At 51.0% G+C, this 21437-nt stretch overlaps 1 protein-coding gene and 1 long non-coding RNA gene across 11 annotated transcripts in view; both read left to right on the plus strand.

Moving 5' to 3' along the window:
• LOC135576030 (uncharacterized) overlaps positions 1-21437 on the plus strand; it is a 549349-nt gene that overhangs the window by 273220 nt on the left and 254692 nt on the right. The window lies entirely within an intron of this gene.
• Positions 4909-7669, plus strand: LOC135576014 (ubiquitin carboxyl-terminal hydrolase 42-like). Of its 2 annotated transcripts, XR_010467544.1 has the most exons (6): positions 4909-5013; positions 5089-5191; positions 5336-5403; positions 5563-5633; positions 6176-7320; positions 7572-7669. XR_010467544.1 is itself a non-coding variant. In XM_065038566.1 (5 exons), exons 1-5 carry the CDS (start codon positions 4926-4928, stop codon positions 6260-6262), a joined length of 417 nt encoding a protein of 138 aa, XP_064894638.1. In that variant the 5' UTR covers positions 4909-4925; the 3' UTR covers positions 6263-7437. The 2 variants fall into 2 exon arrangements, 1 of the variants encoding a protein (XP_064894638.1); XM_065038566.1 differs by lacking the exon at positions 7572-7669 and having other exon boundaries at positions 6176-7437.

The raw sequence follows: 21437 nt of genomic DNA on the forward strand, positions 1-21437 counted from the left end.
GAGGTTTTGGGCTGGGACAGCTGCAGGGGGAGCGGGCTGGGGCAGCTCTGGGATTCGGGGTGCAGGTGCCTGTGCTCCTCAGGGGTGGATTTCTCCCTCCAGGGACTGCAGCTTGCTGGTGGAGTTGTCGATGGCTGCCTGAGGGTGACAGTGTTAGTGGCTGGATCCTCTTCTAGGCATCCATTTCACAGATCACAGGCTACTTGAGACTGGCCAGGAGGTCACCTGAAGGGTGAGGTCACTTGGAGGGTGAGGTCACCTGGTCCCACCCCCTGCTCAAGCAGGGCCACCTGCAGCCGGTTGTCCACGATGGTGTTCACAGGGCTGTGGAACATCTCCAAGGAAGGAGACTCCACAAGCTCCCTGGGCACTCTCTGCCAGTGCGCGTCACTCACACAGCACCCTCTGCTGAGCTGCGTGAGATCTCTGTCAGCCCATCTCTCCAGTGTGCCCAGGTCCCTGCGGATGGCAGCACGACCCCCTGGCCTAAGTGCCACTCCTCCCAGTGTGGTGTCCTCCGCCAGCTTGCTGAGGGTGCACTCTGCCCCACCATCCCGACCACTTAAGGAAGATGTTAAACAGGATTGGACCCAGTATTGACCCCTGGGAGACACTGCCTGTAACTGGCCTGCAACCAGACTTGGTGCCACTGAGCAACACGCTCTGGACCGGGCCGTCAGCCAGTGTCAGTCTCACTTGCCGCTGGCTCATCCAGCCCATTTCAGTTCCAGGGACTCAACCTCCATGTTTAAAACAAAAGAGACTGCAACATGGGCACATGCCATCACACAGCTCTCAAAATCCCATCACGTAAACTGCTCAGACTGGGTGTGCAGTGCAGTGCCCGCCCTTCACCTGAGGGGCTGACCTCTGATTGGCTGCTTGGCCTGTCACTCTGCCTGACACCTTGCCCCTCATGTCACGGCCTCAGCAGAGCAGGATGTGATGGCGGGAAGCGCCAAATTCATCTTCAGTGTCCAAGGGTTTTCTCCTGGTCTTTGCTGACCATTCACATTGGGACGTGCACAATCAGCCTGTGTTATGTCACTTTCAGCAGCTGCTGCTTTGGCAGAAATGGCTTGTTTATTCTTGTTGATTCTGCAAGTCTCGCATTAAAAAGCTGCACCCAGCACATCTGTCTGGTGTGCTGCTCTGAATCACATCAATAGTCAAAACCGCTGTATTTGCTCCCCTCCCAACTAGAGCAAAGTAAACCCCTGGATTTCACTCTCTTTCCTAAAGAGACGATCGTAGGAAGTTACATTCACATCCTGGGATGGAAAAAAAGGGAAAGAATATGAATAGGAAAAGCATTCCAGACAATGGATAAAAAATGGAAAGACATTCTATAAAGGAACAAAAATTTTCCAAGAGGCATCCACCTGTATTTCATATCAGAAATACGCTCAGTGCCGATGTTTGCAACACGAGGTGTACAATGTGGCATTGTCTGTACTGCTTTAAATCTGTTAAATAGTATTAATAGACAAGTAAAACAATGAGCAACTTGTATAAAATCTTGTTTTCATCAGAGTGCACTCACTTCACCTTATTTCCTCTGACAAGGTGTTCAACTGGCCATATGTGAGAGATTCTAAGATAATGTCTTGAGGACCCGTGTTGGAAAGTAAAACGTGGGAAAGCAAGATGTGCGGTTCCAGCCACCTGGATGATAAAGGAAGATCAATACTAACACGACCATCCGGACGGTCAAAGACATAATACTAACACAATAATATGTAAAGGGCCTTGGACAGATTACTTTGAAGTACATTTCTCATAATTGTAAAAAGTTATAGCCCAGACTCGTGAGAATGGTATCTCGGGCTGGATAACCGACCCCTAGTGCATGGGATGTGTGAATGTCCTTGGGCCTGGTCTGTGAATGAGTGGAAAAACAAGTGAGAGAAACATCACATGAGTTCAGTGTGTTTTTAATAACAATTAGTGGAAAAACACCTTTTGCAAACATCTTAGTCCAGGCCCGTACCTGTAAATCCTATACGTTGTCTATGGTGAATAAAGAAGGCAGCCTAGGCCTAGGTCAGGTCTCTGCTTGGCCAGGCTCTGCGCTCCTTCCTGAACAAGATCTCTGCCTCTGCGCGAATTTCTGTCTGTGTCCTGGTATGCGTCATTTCTAATCGCCGCAAAAAATCCTGCGGGTGATCTGGAACTGTGAGCAGCACTGACCACACGGCGCCCTCTCAACAGCAGAAGCAACTTTCCTGCCCGATAGGGTTTGCTCCTTCCCCACACAGCTTCTCCCCTCAGTGTTGCTGGGATCTCCCCGGGCAGGCTGAGCGCTGACCCTGGCAGGCGGCAGAGTCCCTTCACCTTTTTCACCCCCCACCACCTGGATTCCTCCTTTTGTGCTCTGCCCGCTCCAACCGTTTGTCACCTGGTTATATGGTCAGTTTATCCTCAAGCCACTGAGAGCTTCTGTAAGCGGTGAGACAGCACACAACGCCCATGCCCTCTGCTGCCCACCCTTGGAGTTCCCTAGAAACTTCTACAAACCCACTACAGGAGCAGCTTCACTGCTGTTCAGATCAGCCAGCCAGGTGAACACGGGTCTCTGGAACACACCACAGGGCAACAGGGCAGTCCCAAGGGGACATGAGGGCAAAGGGGGACCTGGAGACACCTGAGAGCACCCAGGTGCCCAGGGCTGAACTGGCCTGTTCCTCCCAACGGGACATGGTGCCCCTTGCTCCCCAGGCGCAGGGTCACAGTGGGGCCCTTTGTGACCTCGCATTGTGACACCCACTACCCTGCATTGTGGGACAGGATTTGGCTGGCCTCAGCAAAACTCCCAGCACTTATCAATTGGTAAAAGGAGATGTGCTGGAACTTGTTGGTCACAGGCCATGGGAAGGATAGAGGCGAGAACCTTAATTAGAAGGAGTGGAGAGCGCTGATTCTATGTTTAGACAAGGTTCACAAGTTAATAATGTTGTCCTGTAAAAAGGAGACTCTTGTTTTTGCACAGGGAAGATTGCTTGGGTTGGGGTAGTAACTGTTTAAGAAAATGTCTTAGCACCAGCCAGTCTGTGAATGTGTACAGTGTAGACCAATCAGTCTGTAACACGGTAACAGAAACACCAATCAGCTCGAAGCACATTGCTGAGGAGAAGTATAAATGTATGTGAAGTACACTAATAAAGCGGACATTTTGTTTGCATCAAACCGCGCCCCGTCTCTCAATCGCGGTGCTGCATGTGCTCAGCGCAGCTGCAGCCCCGGCCCACACTGTCCGGCACCTTTAAGATCATCGAGTCCAACCACACCCTCACTTTAGCTGCCCCTGGCAGACTCCCCTCTGCCCCCGGCAGCCTTGTGCTGAGGACTCCCCAAGTGCAGCCCACGTCTTTCCCGGCTGCCCTTGGCAGACTCGTGGTGTTTCACCAAGTCTTCCCAATCCCTCACCTATACCTCTTTCCCCAAACCCACGAGATGGCAGACAAACACCTCACCTGCCCCGTGGTGGCCCTGGAGGAGGACAGGGCTCCCCAGGAGAGCAGCTCTCCAGCAGAGCCCCAGGAGCTGTGCATGGCCCAGGACCTGGAGATGGGTGAGTGAGGGGCCCTGGTTGTCTGGGCAGGGCGGGGGCCAGCGAGCACTCCCTGCTCAACACCGGGATCACGTTTCCCTGCACGCTGGCAGGGGGGTTCCACAGGTGTTGGCCATGATGCTGCCTGAAGTCCAGGGCTGCTCCGAGCTGGGAGCCGGCCCCAGCACAGCCTCTGCGTGCAGAGGGGACCCAGCTCCTGCTCCAGGGCACGGGCAGCGAGAGGCAGCTGGGCGGGCAGGAGGCAACCGTGCTGTGGGACGGGGACCTTTCCTGCCCGTCTGAAGCGAGTTCCTCACCCGCTGCACCCGGCTTTCCCCGTCCTGCCTGGCTCCAGCATCGCAGCCCGTCTGCCGGGCACCCTCCAGCCCTAACACGCACGGGGAGACTGTGCCGGGGGCTGATCCAGGTCAAGACTCCAGAAGGAAAGGAAGGTTGCTCAGGGCACAAAAGTCAGAGTGCGGATTTGTTGCACTTTTGGCAAAGTGAGCAGGGGAACACGCTATTTTCCAAAAGTGCTCCTTGACCAGGAACTTTCAAGAGCAGTGTTAGGCTTCCCCCAGTTTTTCTGTGTGGGAGGATAGAGCTTGTTTTCCTGGGTGCTCCTGTACAGATACAGAACTCAACTTTTAAATCTGCTTCTCTGCAAGAACATGGACTCATCTCTCTTCCGATGTGGTTTCTTGGCAGTCGTTGCTGAGGGAATGGCTCCGCCGCAGAGGATCCTCTTTCCCCCAGAGAAGATTTGCATGGCCTGGCAGCACAGCCAGAGGGCTGGAGCGGGACTGCACAACCTGGGCAACACGTGCTTCCTCAACTCCGTCCTGCAGTGCCTGACCTACACCCCGCCTCTGGCCAACCACCTGCTCTCTGGGGAGCACAGCCGGGCCTGTGAGTACTTTAGGGAACATTCCTTGTCCATCTGTTGAGCAGGGCCCAAGGGCTCCCAGAATCTGGAAGCTGATCTAGGAGAAAAGTGGCCCTTCTTTGTCAGCTCCCTGAGTTGGTGTTCTCTGAACACTCAAGCCTAGAAGCAGCTTGTTGTATCTGGATGTGTTCATCTTCAGAAAGGCACCTCTTTCTATCCCAGGCTCTTGGTCCCTGTTCCTGCAAGTTAAACTCCTTTGCTGATTGCACAGAAAGCTTCCGTCAGTTCAGCATCCCTCTGAAGAAAGTTTTCTGTGCATTAAAATGTCCCGGGCTTGTTGGGACTTGGGCAACTTGGGAGGAATGGAGAATTCTTAAACTGCAAGACCTCCATTAGGTTTTCCATCACTGTGGATATTTTGCAAACCTGAGGAGCTTTCCTCTCCCATTCCTCCCTCCCTCTCCAGGTGGCCAGAAAGGCTTCTGCGTCATGTGCAGGATGGAAGTGCACGTTCAACAGGTCCTGCATTCCTCAGCCAGTGCCATCGAGCCTTGGGCTGTCGTCGATTTTCTCACAGGTGAGTCAGTGCAGGTGCTGTGACATGATTGATGCTGTTCTTGTCGGAGAGAACTAGTAACTTCTTCTTTCTTAGAAATAGGAGAAAATTTCCAGCATGGCAGGCAGGAGGACGCCCACGAGTTCTTACGCTGCACCATGGATGCCATGCAGAGAGCTTGTCTGAGAGGAAACAGCGAGTAAGTGCAAGCAAATTGTGTTTCCAGCGTTCCCAAGCCCTTTGGAGTCCTTGATGTCCTCCCCTCAAGGAAAACTATGCCCAGGGCTTTCAGACAAAGCCAGACTCTGGGAGGAGATAACTCTGCCTTCCCATTGGTTTGCAGCTTGGACATGTCCTCTCAAGCAACCACCATCGTCCATCAGATCTTTGGGGGCTTTCTGAGATCCAGAGGTACTTTTCCACTGCTATTGCTCTCCTTGGAATCGTCTGTGCCCTCCTGTCTGCCTGCGATAACAGCCGATGGTGTGATTGGCGCAGTGGGTGTGAGAGGGTAACCCGGCACAGTCTGTCGACTTCCCCTGTCACTGAGCATTTCCATTTGCCTTCCAGTCACATGCTGGAGCTGCCAAGCGGTTTCCGATTCCTACGAGGCCTTCCTGGATGTTCCTCTGGATATCAAAGTAAGAGAGTTTGTAATTGTGCTTCAAGACGTCCCAAGGCCCCTGTAGCTTTTCAGATTCCACACAGTTGGCTTAAAAACGTATCTGACAAGAGAGGTTGGCGGTGGGCGGGAGGTGGAATGGACTGTGTTCTGCAGAGGCCATGGCAGTGGTCTCCCTGTCAGAGCTGGTTTCAGCTGGACAGGCACACGTGCCCCTCTCTGCACCATGGCGTACCCTCCTCCTTCTTCCCTTGCCCTCCCGCAACACCCGTCTGGCTCCCAGGCTCATGGGGGTGTTGTTTCCATCACTGGTGACACCCATACCATCGCAGCTGAACTGTGCAGTGCCACAAAGAGGTGGCTCTGGAGAACCCTGGGAATCCCTGAGAAATGAGGGAGATGTTCAGCATCACACCCTCTTTCTGCCTCCTGGGCACTGCTTGCGGGTTCACAGTGGGTCTCCTCAGCCTCATCGAGCTGTTTTTTTTGCGTAAACTCCTCGTAAGTGTTTGGCTGTGGGAATTTCCCAGAGCTCAGGGCTCTCCCTTCTCACTCCTCCAGGCAGCCGCATCTGTCACCGCAGCTCTGGAAGACTTTGTGAAACCGGAGCACCTGGATGGTGAAAACTGCTTTAAATGTAGCAAGTAAGGCCATTATTGATGATGTATTCATACTGGATCCTGTGCGAAGGTGTCATTGAGCAGAAGTCAGCTTTTCACATTGAATTAAGGCACAGTAATGAGACGCAGGTTTTTTAACATGGCATTATGGTACTGAATAGCCTTAAAAGAGCAGAGGGATGTGTGAGACAGGAAAGTCTGTCTGGCCTTTGGGGGAAAAAATGGTGCGTTTCAGCCCTTGGCTCTGTCCTGGCTTTCAAGGTGTGACAAGGTGACTGCCGCCTCCAAGAGGTTCTCGGTCCATCGCGCGCCCAAGGTTCTCACGGTCTGTCTGAAGAGGTTTGAAGCTTTCACCGGCGACAAGATCAGCAAGGTGTGTGCACAACTGGAGTGCAACGTTCTCTTCCTGGAGCGGGTTTCCCAAAGCCGGACGCTCTGTCACAAGCTGCTCATGTTGAGATTTTCACGTTCCCTTCTGGGGACACTTCCTGTGGGAAGACAAGTGTGTCCTCTGCTCCCACAGAGCTGCTTTGGTCCAGATGAGTTTCCTGCCACCCAACTCGGGACATATTGCTGTGTCCTGAAGTGTTCCAGGGTCATTGCTGAGCCCTCCTGGTCTCTCCGTAGGTCGTGGAGTATCCCCAGTACCTGGATCTTCGCCCGTACATGTCTCAGGCAGCCGGAGAACCGCTCCTCTATTCCTTATACGCCGTCCTGGTGCACGGAGGTGGCAGCTGCCGTGCAGGACACTACTTCTGCTACATAAAGGTGAAAAGCTACTTCCTTCTGAACAACGGAAAAATGTATCCTGGGGAAAACTGACTTTCCTGGCCGTGTTACTGACAGCCACGGATTTGATGGGAGAAGGTTTCCTCAGGGGCTGGAATGCATATGTTTTGAACACTGCTGGTTGGGCAGTTTTTGGCCTGTGTTTTGTGGAGAAGCCGTGCCATTCATCTCCAGATATCGACGCTTTTCTTTGCAGGCCAGTGATGGACTGTGGTACCACATGGACGACAAGTCTGTGGATCTTTGCGACAGTGACACAGTCCTCAGGCAGCAAGCCTATTTACTGTTTTACATCAGGTAATCACAAGTTTTAAACTGTGTTCAGAACACATTTCCTTTTCCTGGCTTTGCTATTTTTCTTCTCATCCTGTTGAGTGTTTCTGTCATAGCAGACAATTACCACCTGCATCCTTCAGCCCAACCACATTTCCCATTTGTGGTCTTAGTTGCATCTTCTCCCTGTCATATAAACTGTTCCAAGAAAATGCCAGAACCCAGAGGAGGCTGCAAGAACAGCCCCCAACAGAGATCCCTCTTTTTTTCCCCAGGTGCTCTGATTTGGAAGTTGGACAAAGGGCTTCTTCCTCACCAGCACCATCAGAAGCCCGTTCCCTCCTCAGTCAGTGGGCGGCCGGCAGCAAGCAGGTGCGTTCTGTGGGACAGCAGCATCTGCCCCATAGGACTAAGGCGGCTGTGGGGAGGTGGTCAGGGCACCAGATGGACAGCGGGTTTCTTTTGGGGATCTTGGCAGCGCTCTCTTTTCCCTCCCACACGGCAGCTTTCTGCACAGTTGCAGCACGGCTCCCACTCCCGACATCCACCTGGATCCATCCCATTTGTCCTCCTTGGCCCCTCTGCAGCCTCCAGGAGCCTTTGGGGGCCCTTGGCTGTCCCCTCACAGCTTCAGGGGTTTCCCCACTGTTATGGTCCTGTCAGGAGGAGAGGGCAGGAGCTTCTCACAGCTCTCTTTGCAGGACATGGCAGGAGGCACGGTGGAGTCTCCAGAGGACAGCAGCTCATCCGCACCAGCCATCACCAGCCAGCAAAGCCGGGCAGGAGCCCAGGAGGCAGCTGCGGGCTGGCCGTGCCCCATCTGGCCAGGCAGGATCAACAGCAGCTCCTCCCTGGGCTCCTGCTTGCGTCGCTTCTTCCATGGCTGTCTCAGGCTGGTGTCCAGAAGGAAAGCTGCGTGCCCGCTGCGCTGTCACCCCCGTGACCGTGTGCTCCACTCTGCGCGAGAGGACAGCAGCAAAGAGGAGCGGGGATTCAGCCCTTCTGCCCCCTGCCAGGAGAACGGTGCCAGGGAGAGGCCCAGGAGCAGATCCCCGCACTGGGGCAACGATCTCCGCAGCTGGGTTGTGGAGACCGCGGACTACGAACACTCAGATGGGAGGAGGGGGAGAACCAGTCCCCTGAGCTGTGACCCCACTCACAGGGACGAGGCAGCTCCAATACCCTCCAGTGGCAGCTCCCAGTCTGCACCAGCACCTCCACTGTCCTCCAGCAGCAGCTCCCAGTCTGTTCCTGCCCCCAGAGCTGCTCAGAGGAAAACCCGGCCAAGGATGAGACATCGGAGCAGATCCCCACGGCCGGGACTGTGATCTCCGCAGCCGGTTTCTGGAGATCACAGACCAGCATCACTCAGCAGGGAGGACGAGGAGCTGGAGAACCAGTCCTCCACGGTCTGACCGAGCCCTAAGGGATGATGCAGCTCCAGGGCCCTCCAGCCACAGCTCCCGGTGTCGTTCTGCACCCAAAGCTGCTCGGGAGCAGACCCAGCTGAGGCAGAGGGAGCGGAGCAGATCCCCGCGGCGCCGCTATGATCTCCACACGCAGTTGTGGAGATCACGGACTGTGACCCCTCAGCACAGAGGAGGAGGAGGAGCAGGAAGGCTTCAGTGCCCTGGAGATGCAGATGAGGAAAACGGTCAGTGGTGACGGGGACAGATTGCAGCCTGGACGAGGGAGGACACAGCATCTGACGCCTGTGGTGCTGGAGAGGAGGAAGAGGAGGAGGAAGAGTCCAGGAGGCAGCAAAGCTGCCCCAGCAGGGACCAAGCTGCCCCAGGGCACCAGCAGCCAGTGCTGCCTCTGGCAGGAAGAGCTCAGAGAGCCCTTCCAGAGCCACGGGCAGCTCTGCCGGCCGGCCCGCCTGCCCACAGGCCCCGGGAGGAAGAGCTGCAACCTGCGGCCACGGCTGGGATCGCTGCTCAGAAACACTCACTGGGCACCAGCGGGCAGAACAGCCAAAGCCACGATTAAAAACAAGCTCTTGTTGGCCTCGTGAAATTTGAAATGGCCTCGTCCATGATTTTGCTGGGCTGTGAGGCTGTGTTGGAGAAGCAGAGGTAAGAAGTGGTGGCTTTAAAGGCATTGAAGCTGTGGTAAAACCCGCAGGTAAAGCTGGTTTCTTCCTAGAGAGCTGCCTGACAAAAATAGTTACAAGACCCTTGAAGTTGGTGCTTTTGGGATTGATTGATTGATTGATTGATTGATTTCTGGGAAGCAAGAAGTGAGAGCCTGTGCACTCCCATAGGCAGCGCTGCCTCCCAAATAGGTGCACCCTTCTCCACTTGTGTTCCTTCCATGCTGGTGTAGAACAAGGCCATGCAGTAGTGTGCAGATGTGGTGACTGCAATGTGACCATGAGGTCACAGCCGCACGGTGACGTGCTGTGCTGTGTCTTGGCAGCAGCAGCATCATGGTGCGAGCGTGGGGGCCATGGTCCTCACCCTCCTCCTCCTCCTGGTGCCCCTGCCAGCCCGGGACGCCCAGGCTGCTCCAGCCGAGCGCAGGGAGCAGGTGGGCGGGCAGGGGCAGCACCCAGCCCCGAGCAGCTCAGCAGGGCAGCAGTGGGGCCAGGGCTGGGGCTGGGGCTGGGAGAGCAGCCGGGCTGGGCCGGGCAGGGCGAGCCAGGCAGCACCAGGGTGTGGGCAGGGGGCAGACGCCCCGCAGGGAGGGGAGAGGGGCTGCGGCTGCTTCAGGGGCAAGTTCTGGGCAAGCAGGGGCTGGGAGTGGTGGCACAGGTGCAGAAACCAGCACTGAGTCCCTGTGGGGCCCTCGCTGCCCCCCAGCCTTGTGCCACACTGCCCCATCCCAGGGCTCGCTTTGAGCCTTTGGGCCTGTTTCAAATCAAAGCTGGGATTGCTTTGGCACTTTGGGCCAGTTTTGAGCTAAATCTGGGCACATTTGTGCGCTTTGGGGTCGTTTCTGCCTAGATCTGGGAGTTCTTTGGCTTTGCAGTCCAGTTTCTACCCAAATCTGGGCGTGTTTGGGCCACTTTTGGCCGTTTTTTACCCAAATCTGGGCGTACTTTGACTTTGTGGTCCAATTTCACCCCAAATCTGGGGATGTTATACCCCTTTTTGGCCAGTTTTGATCCAAATCTAGTGGTGCTTTGGTTTTTCTGGCTCTTTTTACCCGATATACTCAGGTGCTTTTGCCCATTTTTTCCCCTAATGGAGGCGCCGTGTTCCCAATTATGGGATGTTTTCACCTTTGCCAACAGTTTTGCTCCCAAATGTGGACGTTTTTGCCTCTTTTGGCCACTTTTTGCCCAAATACTCAGAATCTTTTGCCTGTATTGGCCAATTTAGCCCCCAAATATTTGGAATATTTAGTCATTTCTCCAGTTTTCTCCCTAAATAGGGCTATTTCTCTGCAATAGATGGGCATTTTTTCTCTCTTCTTTATGTCCTCTTTTACCCGAAATGCAGGAGTATTGCTCTGTGAGCCTGGAAACCTCTCTGGTCTGTGCTTGACTCCAGGCCATGGCATTGGCAGAGTTGATGGAGCTTCTCAGCTGGATCCTGGTTATGAGCCTTGGGCTGTCCCAGAGGTACGTTGTCACTGCCTGTCTGCTTGAAGGAATAAACACTCACGTTTTAATAGGTTATTCACATGTGATTGTCTCCAGGATCATCTCAGAGGCTTTTCAAAAGCTTTTTGGTCCTTGGTGGTGTTACACAGACAAGTCATAAATACTATTTGCCTGCAAACCTGCTAGGTCTCAGCAAAAAGGTCACGTATGTTCCATTTCTAGCTGTGGGAACGTACACCTTTGTGTGTGTCCTGTGTCCTTACCTCACCCCCTCCCGTCACTGCAGGTGACTGAGGAAGAAGGAGATCCCAACATGCCATGGAAGCTCCTCCCCTGTGTTTGACTCCCTGTTTGGTTCCTGCAGTCCATGGTGATCAAGCCTCTTGGTGTAATCCTGTTCCTGAGCCTGGGGGCAATCCCAGGGGTAGGTGTTCAGTCTTCATTGGTCACTGGCCTTTTGCATTTGTTAATATTTGGTTTATTATTTGTTAACATTTTCCTGCAATAGTTGAGCCTTGCAGTAGCCAGCAGGCTCTTTGCTAGAAGAAACATGGATGGTCATGTTTTTGCCCTGGTGCTCCATGCTGCCACCTTAGTGTGGGTTTTCTTTTGTGTGTGTGAGAGGTGTCCTGGTCAGAAGGCCCTGAGAGCCCCCACGTTTGTCCGTCTGGTCCTTGAGGGGTGTTGCATGTGGCCTGGTCACAGTAGTTTGGAAGCTGCCAGGTCCCAGCCAAGGGGTCTGCAGCCCCTCTGCAGCTTTGGCAATTTCAGCATGCGTCTGGGTCCCATGTTGTTGCCTGACCCCCGTCCAGGCACTGCGGGTCACTGAGGACAAGGTAGATCACAACGTGAAATGGAAACTCTTTTCCTTTCTCCTTGATTCCAGCCGTCCCTGTAGGCAGCGGCTACTTGACTTCTTGACTTGAGTCTGTCCGTGAGCCTCGGGGCGATCCCACAGGTACGACCTTGGAACAAATGAGTGTTTACATGTTAATTTTCTGTTCCTGTGAAATTTAGCTTGCTGCTTTCTTGGCTGACGCTTGGTCACGCAGAGGGGAAGTGGGTCCGCCTCAGTGCTGTGCCCCAGAGGGCTCTGCCTTGCAAAGCTCTTTGCCAACTGCTCCATCTCTGCGCTGCTCGCAGTGCCGGCTGCCGAGCCAGCAGCAGGTTGGGGCTGAGTTTAGAGCTGGGTGAGCTCCAGGGAGTCCTTTCTCCTGACAGCTCCAGGCCTGGTTAGTGGCCACTGCAAGTGCTGGATAAATGTTGGCAAGATGCTCCTGACGGGAAGGGAGAGAGGAGCTGCCACTGGGATGGGTTTGGATCCTGAGGACACAGCGGTGGGTGACAGGGGTGGCCATTGCGGAGGGGCAGTGTGAGCTCTGGTGCTGCTGTCTCCAGGTTGGATCACCAGACCCAGGCCACCATGCTGGTTCACCAAGTCCTTGGCAGATCCCTGTGGTCCCGTGTTGAGCGCTGGCTGCCAGGTCCTGGGCCTGTGACTCTCAGGGCAGCGGTTTCCCTGAGAGCCTTGCAGTAAAAATCTTTTGGGAAAACTCCTGAGTGTGTGTAACTTATCCAGAGGTGCAGCTGGTCAGTCTTGTGTTTCCTGTGGGTTGTGGCGTGTGTTGTAGTGATGGAAAAAGCTGTGGGCTGGGCGCCCCCAGCTCTTTGCCACCAGCTGAGGAACCCATGTTGGCAGTAATGTACCAGCACTTGCTGTCCCAGCACACAGTGGAATTGCACGCTGTGGATCCTGGTGCCAACATCCCAGAGCCCAAAGCTGGAGAGGGGGATCACGGCAGCTGCCTGTGCTGTGCTGGGGTGGTGCTGGGTGCAGGTGTTGTGCCAGGGTGTGCTTACTGCTCTTGCTTTTGCAGTGAAGTTCTCAGTGTGCAAGAGCATCTGGGAGACCTCTGACCCTTTCCTGGACCTGGTGCTGGAGATCAGGTAGTGGGGCAGGGTGTGGGTGGGGGGAGCTCTGCTCTCACAGGGGATGTTCCTGCAGCTGCACCGTTACTGCTCTCGAGGCTGCTTAACTGCCAGTGTCAGGCAGGGTGCAGGCAAGAGAGAAGCAGCTTCTGTTGTTGTGCTGCCTCTGTCTGGCAGAGCAGAGCCTGTTGCCTGAGCGTGAGCCACGACTCCTCCAGTGAGGCTCCATAGGATTAGGGACAGTACAGCCGTCCCTCATGGCATGCTGGCCAGTGCCTGGCTGGGGTCAGGCTCAGTAATTTGGTGCAGTCTGTGGCCCTGTGCTCATGCTGTGTTTTATCTCTTGGGGCCAGCGTCTCTGATCAGGTCAAAAAAGCTGTGACCAACAGACCCAGGTCTTCACCAGTGACAGGCCAGGTGACTCCTGAAGGCTGTTCTGGGCCAGAGCTGCAGGGAGCTGCTGCCCCTCTGCCTGCTCTGCGAGGGCAGGTGGGCTGCAGCTTGGCAGGGAGGCAGGCACTGCACCCAATGGACAGGTGTGAGGGAGGATGGCTTGCAGGAAGGATCCTGCTCAGTTAAGAGTTGCTGTTTGAGCTTGGAGGGGATGGGATTGCAGTATCACCCTGTGTCCTTGGCACAGTGATTCAGCCTGGAGGCCCAAAAAGCTGCTCGCCCTCCTGCAGCTGCCTCCTGTGCCCATAACAGTTCAGAGCTCCTGCAACACCAGCAACACAAGTGGGGCCAAAGCAGAGCTGTCCTGGCAGAGCTCCTGGGAGAGCAAGCAGCCACCCACCTCACCCAAGCTGCTGCTGGAGCCCATCCCCAGCCAGGAGCCCAGGGGCAGTGGGGAGAATGCTGAGACCCTGGAGAGGGACTCCTGCAGCAGCAGTGCTGCCAGCCCAGTGCACGGCACAGCGGGGATCTGTCCAAAGCGTCCCAGAAGGCCCAGGGTGGAACCAGCAGCTTCTGCATATCTCAGGAATCAGGCTGTGGCATGGACCTCCCTACTACCTCCAGCACCAAGATGGGTGCACCGAAAGACTACAAACTGGCAAAATTGAAATCGTCCCTGTTGGCCAGTGCTGCTCTGGAGCTGAACATCACCATGTCGTCACCAGCACCAGCCATGAAGCTGGTGCTTTCTGCCAAAAAGTGAGCCTGAGCTTCTGCCTGGAGTCTTCGACAGGTGCCTTGTGTCTTCTGAGCTGGAGATTGTGTTGGGGAGAGTGTAGACCGGATGCTGGGTGTCTTGCTAAGCTGGAGGCAGACAGGGAGAGCCCCTCAGCTCCAGGGCTGCAGTGGTTGCTCTGGTTTGGGGTACAGGGCCAGGTCCCCACTGTTGTTCCCATCCCTGATTAAGGCTGGAGAAACGCCTCCTGTCTTCTTGCTCAGGACAGGGGGGCGGCTGTGCCAGTCCCTGGAGCGGGGTGGCCTCACCAATCTTCTCTGAGTGTCCTGTTCCCTGGGGCAATGGGAGCAGGTGACTCCCCAGCTGGAGGCTGCAGAGTCTCCTCCTCCCCAGGCAGGGGCTGGGACCGGCCCTCTGGGCGCCGCTGTGCAACCAGGGCTCAGGACAGCGCGGTGGGGTTTCTGTTGTTTAAACTTCCTTCCTTCCTTTTTTCCTTTCTGCTTCTAACAGAAAACACTTCTAATTGGTTGACCACCCCCCACTTTCCTCTCCCCTTCTGTGTCTTTACCCTTCCTTTTTCTCTGGGCTCATCTTCTTATTTTCTTCTCTTGGCTCATGGAAACCTCTTTTCTTTAGATCACCAAGTTTGTTGTTTATTTTTTTCCATGTCAATAACTGCAGCGCAGCATCCTGTGGAAGGCGAGCAGAAGTGACCATTGCACACCACCTCATTCACAATTTGCCAACCACACCTACCCCATGGACACCACCCACCCCAACTCCTTGGCCTGTTGGCAAGTCGAGGTAAGTGGTGCCAGTGGCTCCCAGGCTCCTGCATGGCAGCAAGGCCAGTAGTCCACGAGGCAACTGTCTGACATGGCAGGTGGCCCGGGGGAGTGGTTTCAGCAGCCACCTCTCCTGTTCTCTTGGATTGGCTAAGATGGCAGCAGTTGGGTGTTGTGCTTGTGCACTGTGGAGTGTGGAGGAAGAGGGGGCTCCTCCTCCTGACCTGGCCTTCAGATCATGTCAGCCTCTTTTCCTGTTCTGCAGGCTGTCCTCATCTGCTCTCCGTTGGCCAAATCATGAAAAGCCGACCTTCAGCTTCATCCTCAGCTCAGCCCTTTGGCTCCCAGCCTCCCCGTGACCACCTGTTCCACTGCCCACCCTTCGCACCACCTTCCTCCTGCAGCAGCGAGAAGGAGCCCAGCCAGGTCACCCCTGGTTCCTCCAGAAAGTGTCAGTGTAAGCAGCACCGTGGAGCAGACAGCAGCCCTGTGCTCTGGCTGTGAAGGACAAGGATCAAGTCTCCAGCCCCCGAGGAAGAAGAGGAAGGATCTCACAGGAGGGCTCAGTGTCCCCTGCGGGGTAGGAGGTGGCAGGCAAGGGTCCCAGCGGTGTCAGGGAGGCACCCAGCTGTCAGCTCCGAAAGATCAGCCCCGTGGTGCAAGTGTCAGTCCCCAGGACCTGTCTGGCCACAGAGCCCATCTGCCCCCTCAAGAGGAAGAAAAAGAGGAGAATGGAGGAGACAGAAGAGGGCTGCTCAGGGTTAGAATTATGTTTAGCATTAGGGTTACAGATTGTGGGTAAGGGTTAGAATGAAGGCTTGGGTTTAGGTTTACTGTTCAGGGTTTGAGTTAGTGATAGGGTTAAAGTTAGGTTTAGGGGTTAGGATTAGAGTTACAGTTTGCTGTTAGGTGCTAGGGTTAGACTTGGGGTTATTGAAGAGTATTATGGTAAGTAGTTAGGGTTAGGGCTAGGGACAGAGTTAAGGTTGGGTTTTGGTTAGAGGTAGGTTTATGGTTTAGGTTTAGAGTTAGTGGTTAGGATTAGGGTAGGGTTAGGGATGAAGAACTGGCATTGTACTTAGTGGTATGGTTTGTGGATAAGGGAAATGGTTAGATTTTGGGTTTGGGGTTAGGATTAGGGGTCTGGTAGTGCTTGGAATAGTGGTTAGAGTTAAGAGTTAGATTAAGGGTTGGAATTTGGGGTAGAGCTGGGGTTAGCGGTTAGGACCAGGATCAGAGTTTTGCTTAGGGTTATCATTTGCTGGTTACGGTTTCTTGGCTAGTGTGTATTAGTTAGGTTTAGAGTTAGGATTAGTGTTTAGGGTTAGGTTTCAGTGTTAGGGTTAGGGGCTAGGGTTAGAGGATATGTTAGTTTGAGATTAGTGCTACAGGTTAGAGTTAGGATTAGGTTTGTATTAGCATCAGAGGGGGCTAGTGTTTCGTCAGATGTAGGGATAGGGCTTTGGGTAAAGCACAGGGTCAGGATTAGAGTTACCAGTTAGGGATTAGGAGTAGTGTTAGGTTGAGATAAGGTGTATGGTGACGCTTAGATATGGGTTAGGGGTTTGGGTGTAGAGTTAGAGTTAGCATTAGGTAAGGTTTCAGGTTAGGTTTAGATTACAGGTAGGTTTAGGGGTTAGGGTTATAGTTAGGATTAGGGTTTGCGGGTAGGGTTAGTGGTTAGTTTTCGAGTTCTAATTAGAGGTAGGGCTAGACTTAGCCTTAGGGAAAAGAATTAATTTTAGTTTTAGGGATAGGATTTGTGTTAGTGTTAAGGTGTAGGGGTTATTTTTAAAGTAAGTCTGAGGTTTAGAATGAGGCTTGCAGGCTAGGGTATAGGGTTAAGTTTTAGGAGTTAGGTTTAGAATAAGTGTTAGGGGTTTGTTTTTGTGGTTAGAGTTAGATGTAGAGTTAAGGACAGGGTTATAGTAAGCAGTTAGGACTTAGGGTTATGGTTATAGTTAGGCTTAGGGTTAGATTACGGTTATTGTTAGGGTTTGGTGTTAGGGGTTTGGTTAGGGCTAGAATTAGCATTAGGTTTCAGGTTTAGACTTAGGGTTAGGATTTACAGTAAAGGTTAGAGTTAGGGTAAAAATTAGGGCTTAATTTAAGGGTTAAATTAGGGTTAGATTGAGATTTAGGGTTAGAATTTGGTTTAGGTTTAGCATTTAGATGAGGGTTAGGTTTTAGATAAGGTTGAGAGTTAGTGTTAGATAAGGTTTTGGGTTAGGGGATAGAGTTAGGGTTAGAGTTTGGGATAGGCTTATGGAGCATGGTTAGGGTTAGTGTTTGGGATTAGGATTTTGAGTGAGGGTTATGGGTCAGGTTTTGGGTTAGAGTTAGTCTTAGAGCTGGAGTTGAAGTTTGGGCAAGAGGTTAGAGTATAGCGTTTAGGGTTAGGAGTTTGTGGTTGGGTTATATGAGGTTTAGGTTAGGGTTACGTGGTAGGGTTAAGGTCTAGGGTTAGATTTAGGGTAAAGGTAAGTGTTAGGAGTTCCAGTTAGGGTTAGGTTTAGGAATTAGGGGGTTGGGTTAGATTTTGGGGTTAGGGGTTTGAGCTAGGGTTAGGGGAAGGGTTACATTTAGGGTTAGAAATAGGGTTAAACGTAGGGCAAGGGGTCAGAGTTAGGGTTAGAATTCCTGTGTTTGAGTTAGATGAGGTTTAGGATTAGGGTTATGTGTTAGAGTTAGGCTTTAGGGTTAGGAGTTATGGTTAGTGCTAGAGTTAGGAGCTAGGGATTAGTCTGAGAGGTAGGGTTTGAGGTTCGGGTATGTGTTTGCATTGGGGTTTGGGTTAGGTGTTTAATTATTAGGGGTAGGATTTGATTAGTGTTGGAGTTCGAGAGTAGTGTCAGTGGAAGTGGTAGGGCTAAAGTTAGGGTTATATTTAGAGTCAGGTTTAGGGTTAGAGTTAGGGGTAGGGTCAGGGTTTGATTAGGATTAGGGTTAGAATTAAGGTTAGGGCTTTTGGGTTTGGGTTAGGGGTAGAGTTTGGTTTTAGGTTTAGGCTTAGATTTGTGATTACAGTAAGAGGGCTAAGCATTAGGTTTAGAGTTGGAGTTAGAGTTAGGGGTTTGCATTAGAGTTCCATTAGGGTGAAGAGAATTGGGTAGAATTTAGGGTTAGGCTTAGGGTTGAGGGAGTAGCATTAGTGGACACAGTTAGGAGTAGCTTAGGTGTAGGAGTTGGAATTGGGGTGAGATTTAGTGGTTGGGATTAGAGTTAGGGATAGGAAATACAATTAGGATTAGGGTAAGGGTTAGATTAAAGTTTAGGGGTTAGGCAGTAGTGTTAGAAAAGATGGTTAGGGTTAGGTTTTAGAATTCTGTTGGAGATAGGGGTTCGGGTTCATGGTTATGGAGTAATGTTATTGTAAATGGTTAAGATTAGCATAGGAGATTAGGTTTAGGGGTGAGGCTAGAGTTAGGGTTAGGATTCTGTTTAGAGGTCAGGTTAGGGTTAGATTTCATGTTAGGGTTAGTGTTGGGTTAAGTTGGTTGAAGGGTTGTGGTTGAAGTTAGGTTAGTGATAGGGTTATGGTTAGGTTAAGGTTAGGGTTTAGGTTTAGTGTTAGGACTAGGTTTCAAGTTAGGGTTAGAGTTAGTATTAGGGTTTAGGCTTACCATTAAGGTTATAGTTAGTGTTAGGGGTCAGCATTAGGGTTATCATGTTTGTGTTAGGGAGTAGTGTTACGGTTAGTGAAACTGTTTAGGGTTAGGTAGGGTTAGTTTCAGGGTTTAGGGGTTATTGCTAGAGTAAGGGTGAGGTTTAGAATGATGGTTACTGGCTAGGGTTAGGGTTAAGGTTTAGGGCTGAGCTTTAGAGTCAGCTTTAGGGGGTTGGTGTTAGGCTTAGGTATTAGGGAGAAGAATTAGGGTTAGATTGAAGGATAAGATTATGGCTAGGATAAGTGGTTAGGACTTCGGTTTAGGGTTATAGTTCCTTTTAGGGTTAGATTAGAGTCAGTTATTGGGTAGCGTTACCAGTTAGGGAGAAAGGTTAGAGTTAGGGTTTGATGTGAGCGTTAGATTTTGGGTTGGGGGTATTCTTAGGTTAGGGTTTGGATTTCTATTTATGTGATGTTAGTCTTAGGGTTAGAGTTAGGGGTTTGTCTTAAATTTTAGGATTAGATTTAGAATTAGTATTTAGGTTTACATTTAGGCTTAAGTTTTAGGATTTGGTTTAAGGTAATGGTTGGATTAGGGTTAGTGTTAGGGGTTCTGGAGTTGTCTTAGGGGTAGAGTTAAGTTTTGGGGTTAGTTTTAGAGGTAGGGTTAGATTAAGGTTTAGGGTTAGAATCAGGGTTAGGGCATTGAATTAGTTTTAGAGTTAGGGTTAGAGGTTGATTTAGCCTTTGCTTTAGGATTACAGTAAGTGATTGGACTAACATCAGAGTTTTAAATTTAGGGATAGGTGTTAGGGGTAGTGTTAGGGTTATTATTAGGGTTTGATTAGGATTAGGTTTAGGGTTTATGGGTAGGGATGCGGTTAGTGGTAAAGGTTAGTATTAGGCTTAGTGTTAGAGGTAAGGATTAAGGTTAGGGGTTAGGGAATAGTGTTAGTATAAGCAGTTAGACTTCATGTTTTGGGGGAAAGGGTAGGAATATGGTTAAGGTTAGCACTATTTGTAAGTATTACAGTTATAGTTAGGTTTAGGTTAGGGGTGAGTGTTAGGGGTTAGAGTTAGAATTAGGGTTAGGCTTAGAGTAAAGGTTAGAGGTCAGTTTAGGGGTTACCATTATAATTTTGATTAGATTTAGGGTTAGAATTAGTCTTAGATTTTAGACTTAAAGATTTGAGTTAAAGATAGGGATTAGAATTAGGGTTGGGGTAAGGGTTGGATTAGAGTTAGATGTTGGGGTTAGGAGTTTTGTTATTTGGATGGTCAGGTTTAGGTTTTAGATTTATATTGAAGGGTTAGGGCTAGGACACTGGGTTAGGGTTAGAGGTAGTGTTAATGTTATTTTTGGGATAGCGGTTTAGGGTTATAGTTAGAATGATGGGTTAGGATTTAGTATTAGATTAGAGATGGGTTTTGGTTAGGGTTTAGGGTTAGGCTTAGAGGTTGAGTTAATGGTTAGGGTTAGATAATGGGGCTGGGTTAGTGTTAATTTTAGTATAAGTGCTTACGGTTGGTGGCTGGGTTCATGGGCTAGGGATATGAATGGGGCTAGGATTAGACTAGGGTTATGTTTAGGTTTAAGGTTTGGTTTAGAGGTGAATTTTGGGGTTAGGTGTAGATTTCAGGTTAGAATTAGCCTTAGGTTAGGATAGTTACGGCTTAACATTAAGGTTAGTGATAGAGTTAGGGTTAGGTTAGGGTTAGAGTTTAGTATTGGGGTTAGAGTTTAGGGTTACTGTTAGCGTTAGTGGTAGGGCTAGGGCTCAGTTTTAGATTTATGGTTAGAATTAGTGGTAGGGGTTAAGATTAAGGTTAGGGTAAGGGTTGGAATAGTGTTAGGTTTCGCGGTTAGGGTGTCGTGTTAGGGTCAGTTGAAGTGATTAGGTGTAGAGTTTAGGTTTATGGGTTAGGGACAGAGATAGGGTTATGGTTAAGTTTAGATTTAGGTTTATGATTAAAGTTAGAGGGAGGGTTAGGGTTTGAGTTTAGGCTTAGACTCAGGCTTTGATTTAGGATTAGAGTGAGGGTATGGGTTAAGCATTATGGTTAGATCTTTTTAGGGATAGGTGTTAGGGGGTAGGCTTACAGTTAGGATTAGGTTGTGAATAGGGTTAGTGTTTGGGGATGGGGTTAGAGATGAGGTTAGGGTTAGAGTTATGGTTTAGAGGTTAGGATCAGGTTTGAAGTTTAGCAATGAATGTTCATATATGTGGTTATGGTTAGGGGTTAGTTTTATGGCGTAGGGGAAGGGTTAGTGATTAAGCAGATGAGTTAGTATTATAGTTAAGGATAGAGTTAGGGTTAGCAGTTATGACTTAGGGTTAGGGTTTCAGCTAGGGTTAGATGATGGTTAGGGTTAGAGTTGGCATTACCAGTTGGGGGAAGGGTTAGAGTTAGGGTCTGGTGTTACGGTTTTGGTTGGGGTAGAGTTAGCGTTAGATGTTTAGGGTTAGATTTGGAGTTGGGGTTAGGAATTACAGTTAAGGTTAGCATTAGGGTAAAAGTTAGGGCTTAGTTTAAGGGTTGAGTTAGGTTTATGAGTTAGGATTGCATTTAGAGTTAGGGTTAGCACTAGGGTTATCATTTAGATAAGGGTTAGTGTAGGATAAGGTTTAGGGTTAGGTTTAGATTAGGGTTAGGGAATAGAGTTAGAGTCAGGGTCAGGATTAGAGTACAGGTTAGGTTTAGGGGTAAGGGCCTATGGTTAGTGCTTGGGGTTAGGCATTTGAGGTAGGGTTAGGGTTTAGTTTTCAGGGTAGGGTTAGGCTTAGGGTTAGGAGTTAGGGTTAGGGTTGGAATTGGGGTAAGGGCTTGGGGTTATAGTTAGATTAGTTTTAGGTTAGTGTTAGGCTTGGTGGTAGGGGTTTATTTAGGGTTAGGGGTTAGGGAGTAGTGTTATTAAAAGTGGTTAGGATTACTGTAAGGGGGCAAGGTTAGGGGTGTGGATAGGGTTAAGGTTAGAATGATGGGTTAGGATTGCATTTAGGGTTTGGGATTAGGAGGTAGAATTAGGTTTCGGGACAGGGGTTTGGGGTTCAGTTTAGAGTCAGGGTTAGGATTTAGGATAAGGATTAGGCTTTTGCTAAGTGTTGGGTTAGTGTTATGGGTTGGGGTTACGGAGTAGTGAAA

Source organism: Columba livia, chromosome 22 (assembly GCF_036013475.1).
Source record: "Columba livia isolate bColLiv1 breed racing homer chromosome 22, bColLiv1.pat.W.v2, whole genome shotgun sequence".
Taxonomy (NCBI): domain Eukaryota; kingdom Metazoa; phylum Chordata; class Aves; order Columbiformes; family Columbidae; genus Columba; species Columba livia.